This window comes from Mastigoproctus giganteus, chromosome 5, assembly GCF_048544385.1.
Source record: "Mastigoproctus giganteus isolate SK-2022 chromosome 5, ASM4854438v1, whole genome shotgun sequence".
Taxonomy (NCBI): domain Eukaryota; kingdom Metazoa; phylum Arthropoda; class Arachnida; order Uropygi; family Thelyphonidae; genus Mastigoproctus; species Mastigoproctus giganteus.
Genome location: NC_143579.1, coordinates 182,962,927 through 182,976,322, shown reverse-complemented (window position 1 = coordinate 182,976,322; position 13,396 = coordinate 182,962,927). Strand labels below are relative to the sequence as shown.

Sequence of the window (13,396 nt, the reverse complement as noted above, 5' to 3'; positions counted from 1 at the left end):
ACAACCTTCCTTCATACGTATTTCCTGAAAATTACAATCTACAGAAGTTCAAGTCCAATGTCAACAAATATCTTCTTTCGTCTTCTCAACCTCCAACCCAAGCACGGTACTAAGTACTATAGGTTCTAATACCTCTCGTGTTTGGGGTTCACATAAAAAAAATAAAAAAAAAATATATATATATATATATATTTTTTTTTTGTATAGTTTAAGTACAATTAGTAAAATAGGTAAGATATAGAATAAATATATTTCATATTGGATAAGCTGGTCCACGAGGCCAAACCTAGTAAAGGATGATCAAAGTAAAAGTAAAAATAAAATAATTAATAAACATAATAATAATATATATCAAGTCAATTATAGGTCATGGGACACATTGAAAGGGACTTTTTTCAAGGGCTAACCCTTTCAATATGTCCCCCTACAATTAACCCAGCTATCAGTTTCTGATATCATCTGCCTGTTTAACAAAAGGTAATTTATGAGGTAATTTATGTCAAAAGGTCAAAAGGTAATTTATGAGATAAATGGATAGTATAATTATACTTATCCATTTAAGTAAAATTTAAGATAAATGGATAAGTATAATTATAAGTATAATTATACTTATCCATTTATCTCATAAATTACCTTTTGACCGTGTTAAACAGGCAGATGATATCAGAAACTGATAGCTGGGTTAATTGTAGGGGGACATATTGAAAGGGTTAGCCCTTGAAAAAAGTCCCTTTCAATGTGTCCCATGACCTATAATTGACTTGATATATATTATTATTATGTTTATTAATTGTTTTATTTTTACTTTTACTTTGACTAATGATCATCCTTTACTAGGTTTGGCCTAGTGGACCAGTTATGGCTATTATAGGGTTAAGTAGCTACCAGCTTATCCAATATGAAATATATTTATTCTATATCTTACCTATTTTACTAATTGTACTTAAACTATACAAAAAATATATAATAAGACTGATGTAATGTTCTATCTAGATATGTATAGATGGCATTAATCTGTTTAGTTTACTTTACATAAGATATTTATTAATTTTCTATATTTTATATATATATATATACACAGCACATGCCATTCTCCTTAACTAAGAGTTGAAAATTTTGGTTAACTTACTATCCTTTGATCCACCATCCATCCACCATCCACAAAGAACAAAACATTATAAAGCTGTTGTGCTGTTTGCTAATGAAAACAAAACAAAAGGGAAAAAAAATGGTAATTATATATAAAGCTACTTTTATAAAATGCTTCCTCAATTTTTACATTTAAATGATTCAGAAATGAATCAATAAATATTTAAAATACTCAAAATTAATTTTAGATAATAACAATCACTAATTAAATATAAAATACAATATTAGTTTAGCCTTTCTTACTTCAGCATTCGATTTAAACAGCAAACAATTCCAAACTGTGACGTAAAAGCAAAAAGCAAAGTAACAATTCCTGAATTACTAATAATTTAATTAAAAAAACATTTTAAATGTTTTTTTAATTATGGTAAACATCTTTAAGCATTATGTCATGATAATGAATAAATTACTAGAGCTGAACTTAGAAAAAAGTAAGGCTTTTTCTAAGTTAAGCTCCAGTAAGTCATTCCTGACCCCACAAAAAGGCTCAGGTGGACAAGAGAGATTTTTTAAAGAGATGGGATACACTTAAACAGAAGGAGTGCAAGAATATTTGCTAATGGATCAGCAAATATACCTATGAGGCCTGCTGGGTGTCCTCATGGAACAGGCAAATACATTGGCTATGCCAGAGTTACTAAGAGTATACAAAACAAATCTGATGAATTTGAAATACTGGTAAAGTAATCAAACACAAACATTGTAGGGACATAATGCCACTCAGACAATAAGAGATGGAGAATTTGAATATACTGAGTACAGTGTGTACAAAAATAACAGACAGGATGGAGGGGGGAAGAGTTATGCACTTTGTAAAGAAGGATACGATACAGAATCAAAGGCAGTGCACCCAATGAACATGTGTGGTCAATGCAATGTTGAATCAGTTTGGTGTAACATAAGCACTAGGAAAACAAAAATAAGGTAAGAGTGTTATGAGTATAATAAACAACTATACAGACAAATGGAATAGGTAAATTAGATGGGATCTCAGCTTTCCTGGATTTATTGGATGATTGCTACACCTGCATGTCAGAGAGGCAACAAGACAAAGCAATACTATTGATCTTATTATCAGCTCAACCTCTCATGCTTTAAACATCTACAGTAAAAGAACTACCTAGGTGGCAGTAATCACAGAGTATCAACGTGGCATTTATTTCAAAATGTAACTACTGTCAAAAGGTAAAGAGAAGGCATTCTGCTTTCAAAAAGGTGATGAGAGTGGTCTCAGACAGTTGTAAAATTCTATCCAGTTAGATTAACTGATAATGTTATTAACAGCAAATTCTATATGAAAGGCATCCTGAGAAACAACTGTAGAAGCTACTAAGTTTTTTATACCAACTAGGAAATACTATTCAATGGTCACACCTAAATGGATACTGCACAAACTTATGAGGGTGACAGAGAATAAAAATACTTGGGGTGCCCAGAAAATACCAGGGTATGAACTATTCTGCTATCAAGTAACAAAGGAGGTTAAGGCAAGCTATGACAGATTATGTGAAGTCGCTGACAAAAAATGCAAAGAAAAACAACAAAGACCTTTTTTATAGTTCACCCCCCTTTATATATATATAAAGGGGGGTGAACACTAAAATTTGGAAAGGACGAAAGAGGTTTACAATCATTTTTTTTGACGCTGATTAGGATTTGGCAGCATTGTTAGGGACGTACTCAGTCAATTTAGTTAGAGTGGGGGGGGGGGAGTGTTGTTGTTGTTATTTGGTTTTTAGGAGCTCTGGGGATATGTGGTGGTCATTCCCTGGCCTTTCCGCATCCTCCGTATTTGGTGGTCAAGGGCTCAAACCCCGGTCTAATCAAAAAGTGTGTGCTACGCACTGCCACTCCTGCCCACCTGGCTACGGAGGCGCCTCGGGGAAACAGGTAGAAGGATGGGGACAATAGAGTATGTATCCCCAAAGAGGTCAGTGGGGATGAGCCCCATCAGGCGAAGTATGGGGGAGAAGACAGAGACCCGTATCCTCCCTCCCCTGACTGGGGATGGAGTTTTAAAGGGAACTGGGTTAGAGTACCCAGTTCAGATCACCAAATGGCATGTTGGCAGAAAAGCTACAGTATGCCTTCGTTGGTGATGGCTGTCAGGTCCATGTCTTGTCGAATCCGGTAGAAAGGTCAAACTGCCCATCTCGCTCTGGGGGTGGGATATGTTAGCTGGCAGTGGGGAACCCACCAGATGGGGAGGGGGGGGGAAGAGGCACACATTTACTTCATTCATAATCTGCATTCTCATTCTACTTTTATAATTTTTTTTTTCCCTGTTAGGTTTTATATACACAGTAGACTCTCGATTTTCTGGGACATAGAGGGTAAAAAAAAATTCCCAGATAATCTGAAAATACAGTAAATACCCGACATATGTAAGAGATACGTCCCAGGTCTTATTACGTAAGTCGAGTTTTATGTAACTCGGGAATGACAAATAAAATATTGTTAATATATCTCTGATATGCCAAAATAGTTATATATTTTTAATTAGATCAATTAAAAACTTTACCTGGGGGACAGCAGTGAAGTAGCCAGAGTGGCACATGAAAAGTAAACATAAAAGGAAGAAAAAACACATGTTATTGTACTATAAAACCTGATATGTATTTCGTAGCTTTAGTTATTATAGTTGACTTCATTGGTGCTGATCGTTTCACCGCTTCTCGTATTCTGTCTTTCTTCTTTATTGTGTTCACCATTGCTACTGACAAATCTGAATTCTGCACGACACTTGTTAATCTTGGGCCATTTTCGTACATCCTTATTATTTTAATTTTCTGATCATTTTCTGATCCAATTCAATCACTTTCCTTTTCTTGATAGATTTACTAGTACTGCTGTCACTTCTTCTCTTAGTCGGCACCATGATAACAGTCAAAATTAAATTTTTTGGAAAGAACATAACAGGGTTAAGGCAAAAACTCACTATTATCACCCCACACAAGCTCACATTTTACTAAAGCACATTTCTGGCGCGGTCACTGCCATAAAACAGTAAAAACAATTTGCACTTGCCTGGTTACTGGGCTTTTCTGTTAGTGCAATTCATTATAAACGGGTAGTAAACTCGATCTTATTGCATTTGTGATAATACCAATAGCTGGAATTCTGTGGGTTTTTACACTATTATGGTGACATGTGTGTCTCCTTCACTGAAATCTTCAGTCATATAAAAAATATTCTGTGATTGAAATTAAAGACCAAATATACATGAAATATTATCATAAACCTTATGCAGTATGGTAATATATAAATAACATAATGTAAGTCTGAAGTTACGTAAGTCGGTGACTTACTGTATTGAAAAAGTTCAGCAACCTATGTAAAAAAGTATGGCAATAGATAATAATAATAAAAAAAACCCTTACAATGCATTACTCACATGTCAAATATGATGCTTCCCTTTATTTTTTACAGTGATGCATATAGTTTGGTCACTAACATTATAATGGTTCTTTAGAAATTTAACGGATACACCATTTTCAAACTTTTGAATAATTTCAAGTTTTTGTTTAACTGAAAGCACAATTGTTGCATTTGCCAATCATTTTCGCAATTTATAAACAAAAAGAAAGAGAAAAGGGGGGGAAAAAAATTTGACATATCTGACGAATAACGAAACAAAATTTGCCCTTTTGTGGTGCAAAGGAACACAACTGACGACACACTAAAACAAACTAATCATTTGGTCTCTTTTTTTGAGCAGCAGGGAGTTGCAAGATAATAGGTACACTAATCTCCCAATGACGACTTATAATGCCACTTCTTGTCTCTTATTTATGACTTGCAAAACATCTGCTTATACCTTTATATTTATTACTTGAATTTTATATAAGATTTCGGATTGATCTTTTTTTTTTTTTTTTTTTTTTTCTAATTTGGAGTCTTGAAGTGTCCAGGTTAATCTGATCCTGGTAAATCGAGTGTCTGCTGTGTGTGTGTATATATATATATATATATATATATATATATATATATATATACAGTGAAACTTCCCTTTAACGGACAGCCATGGGGAACGAGAATGTGTCCTTTAGAGAGAAGTGTCCGCTAACAAGAAGTCTGAGGGAGAAAAAAAAAAGAAAGAAAGAAAAATTGTTAAACGTTTAATGTAAAATTAAATTAAAATATATACAGATTTTGAACAATATTTTTGTAAATAATATACAATTACATACACAAGAGATAAAGAAAAATCGTTAAACGTTTAATGTAAAATTAAATTAAATTATATACAGATTTTGCACAATATTTTTGTACATAATATACATACAATTGTGCTATGCATATTATGACTTTATCTTAAGAAAAATACACACAGTAATCACTTATTTTCTTCTGCGCCTTCTTCCGGCTAATAATTTTGTTTTCAACATTTGTTTGGAGTGAAGAAACCATTGAAAGTCCTTCAGTATCTTCTTCAGCTGCGAAAAACATTTTTAAACGATTGATTTGTATGAGCGCTTCTTCTATTTTCATCGGTGGTTCGTCGTTAATATGTTCTTCGACAGAATGACCTCCTTCCATTTCTTCATCCTTATGAAGAACTTCTTGAAAAATATCAATGATAATGTCGTTGATATCTAGAGCACCATCTTCTGTAGTGAGGTTCGAATCTATATCTTTGTAGCCAGGGTCACTTGTAGCTAAAGTATCGTACATTATCAATAGATGTTGAAGTTCTTGTTCTTCTTGGTGCTCCACATTACTGTTCACAACTTCAATTTTTGCGTTTGAGAAGCCAGACTTTACAAATTAGTTCACGACAGTTTGTTTTCTAATTGTGTTTACTGAAGAGGAAATCCATTGAATTGCATCTAGGATGCTGAGTTTTTTTTTTTGCAAGGTCACTCACACGTGTTACATCGTTCATGTTTCCAATGAGATGTCTTAAAACACGTTTTCTGTAGTGAAGTTTAAAATTTTTTATTATCCCTTGATCCAAGGGCTGACACTCTGCAGATGTGGTTGGTGGCAGAAAAACGATTTGAATGTTGGATAATTCGATGTGCGGGTGAGATGCAGCATTATCCATGAAAAGAATAATTTTTCTGTTTTGACGAATCATGTTTTGGTTAAAGTGACTTATCCATTCGCTCATGATATCTTGTGTCATCCACACTTTTTTATTCGACTTCCAGTCAATATTCAAAAGATTCAACTTTATGCCCTTGAAACAACGAGGATTTTGTGGTTTTCCTATAACAAGAGGTTGTTCAAAGTCTTCCAGCATATTTGTACACAATAGTACAGTCAAGCATTCCTTAGAAATTTTTCCGCCCTGGCGCTTTTCGTTTTTTAGACTCATTGTTTTTTCAGGAAGAGCTTTAAAAAACAACCATTTCGTCACAGTTGTAAATATCCTTAGCTTCAAAATCACGACATAAATCTTCCAATTTGATGGTCCACTCTGTTACAACCCCAATATCAACAGATCCACCTTCACCACTTACGGTTTTCCAAGAAATTTTATGCTGAGTTTTGAACTTGTCTAGCCATCCCACAGAAGCTTTGAACTCATTTACTCCCATAGATTTCGCAACTTCCAAAGCCTTTTGGGGGTTGCGAAATCGACAGATGTAAAAAAAATTCCCATTAATGGGAATTTTTTTAGCACGTGCGCGACAAAACCACTCATACGTAACATTGTCAGTTTGAAGTCCAACAGTTTTCGGGAATGATTTTTGAGCCTGATGTTTTATGTGATGATTTACGTGTTGCCAAAATTGTTTGAGCAGTTCATTTTTTTTCTTTAGGATGTCGCTTACCTACGTCTTCCCGATTTTGAATTTTGCAGCGAGATTGCGAACACTATTTTTTTGCCGATCATACGTATTAATGAGTTAGACTTTATCTTTTAAAGTTAAATGTTTACGAGAAGACATCGTGCACTTCACACGACACTGAACAAAACTGAAAACTGAAACTCAAAAGACAAAAGGCTGACAAAATCCCCCCCCCACAGCACACCAAATTCATCAGAAGTTTTACACGTGCCTTAAAATTCTTGAAAAAGGGTTTAGAACCGCGACGTAAACCTTGATAAAATTCAGAGAATCGGAAAGAGAAAATAAACACACGATTGAGGCAATATGTGGAAGAAACGTTCCTAGAAAAAAGGGCCGTGAGCTTGCCCACTGTCTGTTATCGGGAGATCAAATTAAGTGCTAATCTAAACGAAACAGTGCAGATTGCCTGTCCGCATCAGTTACAGAGAATGTCCGCTAGACAGAAGCTGAAAACACGTTAAAACCAATAGAGGAGAGTTGGGGAATTTGAAAATGTCCGTTAGGAGAAGTTTCACTGTGTATATATATATAAACACATATTTATTTTTTTCCCACTCACTCATTCATATCTTTCTCACACACGAGGGAGGGGGAGATGCAATGGTGTGTAATGTAAGTTAAATACTAATGTTTAATAATTAAGCTAAATAAGAAAGAATATAAAAGATTAAAACTAGGGTTAGCGTGAACTTCACTTTAACATTTATGGTTTGTGTTCTTTTTCTCACACACTTACACTCTCATTCACTCTTCTCTTTCATTTCATTTGTTCGACTCTTGCTATCTGCACTGCACTCTCTGGGCAACTCAACTTACTATTATTCTTCAGTTGTGGTGCTGTCCTAGCTGCAAGTTTTTTGCAGGCCAGGGGAGAATGCAGTGATAGTGTTGTTAGTATATATAAAGTACTGTAAGTATTAACTTTGTATTCTTTCAGCAAATTACATTTGCTTTTCCACTAATTCCCATTCACCATAATACTCATTCACTCTCCCTCATGCTGGGTCTGTCTTTCTTTCACAAAAATTGACATTTATTTCCTTTTACCATAATTCCTGATTCACTCTTTCACTCAGTGACCAGCCTATTCATTCTGTCTTTCATTCTACATTGCACCCCCTTGCTACTAGCTTACTGATATTTTTCAGCAAATCTGCTTCCCTGTCTGCCTGAACAGCTCCCTCCACCAACATGGTTATTCATTTGGTGTGGGGCCCATGTTCCTACACTTGTCAGGGTAGTCCTAGAGGGTACTGAGTTCAATCCTGTTTTGTCATGTCAGGGCATAGAATACTGCTGTCCTGACAGTTATTAGGTCATCGTCTGGGCATGGTGGGAGGCGTGGGCAATTTTAACCAGTGTTTATTATTTAATTTCTAGGGGGCTGAATTGCTATTCTTTGGATAGTTCTGCACATTTTGAATACTTTCTGTGCAAAGGTTGTGAAGGCTTTATAATTTTCCTCTTCTATAATCAATAGATGTTATTCTCCCCTTGGAAGAGGGCCAAGCTGTGCTATTAGCTGTGTTCTGGGGGGATGTCATAAATTATACATTCATATAGAATGTGTGTCCAGTCTTTACTCTCGCCACAGGTGCAATTTTGGTCATCAGTCAGTTTGCCTTTAGAGAGCTGTGATCTGTTAATATGAATGTTGTAAAAAGTCCAGGGGCATACCACTTAGGTGGCTTTGGGCTGACCATTGCCAGCTGTGGCAGAAACCTTTTGGTAACTAGACCTCTGGTTTCCTGCTCCCATTTTGTTTGCCATAGCTCATGGAGCTTTGTGGCTATTCTTTTTCTTTCAGCATTGAAGGTGCTGGCTGTATCAAGGGCTATCCCCGGAAATTCTGTGGGTATGCAGTTTTTAAGTCTATAATACAAGTCTCTTTTGGCTACTTCCAGATAAAGTGGGAGAGCTCCGGCCAACAACTGTGGGGCAGGTGTGCTCACTATGTGACATGCTCTGGTAATGGTGAGAAGTATTGTCCTTTGTACTGATTCTAATTTATTCCTGTTTCTTATTATGGCTGAGCGGGTGAACAACACCCGCTAGGGTTGAATTTGAAAGTGTCTGCAATTCTGCCCAGACATGATAGGAGGGAGTATATGATGAGCACTGCAGGATCACCTAGACAAGACTTCAGTTATAGCTTGGACACAGCATGGTTTTGTTGAGGGGAAAGTCTTGCCTTTCCAATTTGACTGGATACTATGATGTGGTCACAAAGGAACTGGATGCAGGGAATAACTTTGATATAATATATTTGGATCTTAGAAAGGATTTTGATACTGTTGCACATGGAAGACTGCTGTACAAATTGGAGCAGTATAGCATTTGAGGCAAATTGAAAATTAACATGAACAAAACGAAGTGCATGATATTCTCAAAGGACCCCAAAGCACAATAATATTGAACAAGTAGCAAAATTTAAATATTTAGGACAAATGCTGATGCAAGATGCACCAACGAAATAATAGCAAGAATTGAGCAAGCAAAACAAGCTTTCAAGGAAAAACAAAAAATTCTGACAAAGTATTTGAATGTGCATATAAAGTAAAGAATTCTAAAATCTTATGTTTTGAACACGACCCTATATGCATCGGAAACCTGGACGATAAACAAACGAGACAAATAGAGAATTGAAGCATTTGAGATGTGGTGCTGGAGAAAATAAGCTGGACCGAAAAAACGACCAATGAAGAAGTCTTAGAAGAGTTAGGAGAAAAACGATAAACCTAATCAAGGAGCGAAGAGGAAGGTGGTTCGGATATAACCTAAGACACAGTGAAATGTTAAGCCTTATTATAGAAGAAAAGATTAATGGAACTAGACCCAGAGGGCAACCCAGAAACAATTTCGTAAAGCAACTGCAAAGGGATACAACAAAACCATAGCAGGACTTGAGGAAGCTGGTACTCAACACACACACACACACACACACACACACACACACACACACACACACACACACACACACACACACACACACACACACAGAGAGAGAGAGAGAGAGAGAGATGTGGAAAAAAGTCATCGGTGCTACCAAACAGTCGCAGAGACTGAAGGAACCCATGATGATGATGAGATTGAAAAATGTTTTTTTTTTTTTAATGTGTCAGATCTTAAAGGATTCTAGAAAGTAAAGTGTGTATTTTACATTTACAGAGTTTTCCTCTGCGTGTGTTTCAAATTCAAGCAATTTTCACATGACACACATTAGAGGTGTATTAGTGTAGTCATAACACCACTAGTTATTCTATGAAAACTTCTCTTAATACTTATAAGCTTCCTCATCCCGAACATTTCCTAGACTTTTCTCCTTCAATTGTGAATTGAATATTATAAACAATAAAAATATGATTGTAATATTTAGTTTATTGAATGAATAGTTAAATAACTATTCACTTATTCTATTATTTATCCATTCAAGTCAAGTTTCTAAAAAAATTTTTTTCATAACATCATTTCATTTTTTTTTTGACTCCATATATCATTCCCTTGTGAAGACTCCCATGCATTATTTACAATGGAACGAAACAAGCAAATAAGAAAGTAAGTTTTTTTTTTGAATGATTAGCCCATGACAAAATAAACAGAATTACTATTTGTTCCAGATGCAAAGTAACAGCAAATACACAGCAAAGTTGGGTGAATTCATTGTTTCCTATGTCAGAGGTTGCCAATAAAGCAAATTATCCTGCTGAAAAAAATCAGATTACAACTTTTAATTGCATTTGTTGAATTGTCACTAAAAATATTTTATTACTGCCAATATAAATTATGAAACCTTGGAAGGTATTAGAAAGCTCAGAGTAAAAGATGTTTACAAAGTGGGGTGGAAGAAAACTGAGGCAGATTTCCACCACACATACCCCGTATAAGATTATAAAGGAAATCAAATTGAAGGTGATGCCCATCCTCTCAGATTATTCAAAATTCATACGATGCATGCCTTGCAGGTCATTAGGGAAACTTAACCTAAACATTTTTTCTTTCATGAAATTTTTATAAAAAAATATGTAAAAATTATAAAATATGGGTTAAAAAAACTTGCATTTAAGAGATGGCAGCACTTATTGGACAAATTCAAGGCAATTAAAACAAACAGACAAGTTATTATTAAAAAGTACTCGAAATGACCATTAAATCTGATTTAATCTGAATTTGTATGATTCACAGGCAAATTAGGCTATCACATGCCAAGTGCAAAGAAATACTTCAAAAATCAAGTTATGTAAAAATGCTTAAAAACCATAAACAAGTAAATCTCAATAGAAAACAAGAGTGTATACAGAAACAAATTCACTCTTGGTGAAAAGCATCATATTTAAAACCCTGAGGTGCTCCCTCCTCTTGGGAAAAAAAAAGGTTTATTTGTAGTAGTCTGTACAGGGGACTGATAAGAAAAGGTTATTCTGGTTCACTGCTAATTTGGCTATACCTGAATAACCTGATAATGATGTTAGTCAAATAATTATCAGGAGAGGGCTCAGTCAGATTGTTAAAAATGCTAAAATGTAAGTAGTGGGCATTGATCAAATCATGACAGTTAATAAACAATGTAAGTGCTTACATACAGGAGGGTCATCTGCCCTCAGCAGATGACCCCCCCCCCTGCATGACCAAAATCTTTATGGTTACTACACAGATTGGACTGGCATAGTAAGATTACAGACAAACGGTCTTTTGTGGTGAGAACCAAGCTGTATAATTGTTGCAAGACTGTCCACATGAGTGGCACCAATGGGAAAACAGATTTCTTCACATTATTTGCAGTATTCTGTACAGGGGACTAGTGGAACAGTTATTCAGATCCATCGCCAATTTGACTATGAATCTGAATAAACTGATAATGATGTCAGCAAAATCATTATCCTTGGTCCCAATGTTTCTGGGGGATCCAGCAAAAAAGAAATGAAGAAATTTGATTCCAAAAGATTATGTAGCCTCTATTGTACCCAGTACAAGGCTGGATGAGAATTATATGTCATAGTTGGTAAGGCTAGCAGTGAACTGATAGAATCAGTATATATAACATATCTTTAGTGGTGGCAGGTTTGTATGTGATCTGAGGCCAGCATTATAGAGTGTGCAATTCTGCAGTGTACATACCACTGGGATATCAGTGCCTGGAAAGAAAGCAGCACATCTCAGACAGTTCTGACTTTGAACTATATGTTTAGATTGGCAAGAGGTCAGAACATTGAGCTGGGTGAACTGAGTACAGTTGCAGGAAGAAAGAAGATAGCATGCTAGCCTTCCTTTAGTTGTTAAGGGAGTAGTTGCAGGCTGGAAGGGATTGCATTAGTGATGGCAAAACCTTGTTTACCGTGATGTGTAAACCTCAGAGTTCAGAATGAAGATTCTGTTAATGACAAAAATGTACGTTAATTACATTTTGTGGAAAGAAATTGAAACCATTAGTCATTGCCCAGGAGCTGAGATGATAAATGGCAAGCTGCAGTTGTCTTTCAACGTACTTGATGTTCTGTGATTGGGAAAATAAGGTAAGTCACCAACATATAGGATACTAATGACAGGTGAGGATGTTCCATAATGGAATTCACTCTGATGATGAAAAGCATCACACTTAAAACCCTGAGGTGCTCCCTCTTCTTGGAAAAAAGAACCAAGAAGAGGGAGCACCTCATGGACTGTACATGAACTTGGAAAGACTAATGACAGAAAGTTTTAAATAAAATTGGGAGGTGACCTCCAAGACCAAGGCTATAAAAGTCTTTTAAAATACCAAATCTCCAAGTTATGGCATATGCGTGTTCCATATTGAAGAACAGAGACCAGGTGCCATCATTTTAGGAAAACATCTCAGATGAATCTGCTGGTCAGTTTCCAAAGTCCCGAGGGCTTATTTTTCCCAGTCCAAGATTTACCATTTTTAGGTGGGAAAAATGGCTGTTTGGCTAGCAGATTCATCTGCTGGCCAACAGCCATGCAAAAACTCAGCAAAAAGTTCCAAGACTGATTTTATTTTATTTTTGATTTATATGGTGCAAGAGCAACTAAGGCCATGATGTGCCAAGTCCAGCAAGACTGGTTCATCTGGTACTTCCTTCATTTTGACATCAATTTTTTTTTTTTGTTTCAGGATGACCTTCAGTTTTCAGCAGTTTTCACCTCCACTAATATATCAGCTGTTTGCAGTTATTTTTTATGCACGGGTTTTAAAAATAATTCTTAAAATTTCGCATCACTGTTTCTACATATACAGGTGTTTGTATTTACCCATAATAAGTATGTCTTACTGCAACTTAGGGAAGTAGATATTATACTGATCTGTTGTATTACCTAATATTTGCATGTGCTCACAAATAGTATTTAAGGAAGTTCAACATGTTCAACCTTGTCTTTCCCTCCCATCCCTTTAGTAATGTGAAGATAGTTGTAGCATGAGCACACATACAGTTTATCTGTGTATCTATTGT

General features: G+C 35.6%; 1 protein-coding gene across 1 annotated transcript in view; it reads right to left on the bottom strand.

Moving 5' to 3' along the window:
• The window catches only part of Nup107 (nuclear pore complex protein Nup107), a 446,410-nt gene that overhangs the window by 29,833 nt on the left and 403,181 nt on the right, over positions 1-13,396 (bottom strand). The window contains exon 24 of the mRNA XM_090373566.1: positions 1,130-1,198. Within this exon, the coding sequence (XP_090229692.1) occupies positions 1,130-1,198 (69 nt within the window). The remainder of the gene's footprint in view (positions 1-1,129; positions 1,199-13,396) is intronic.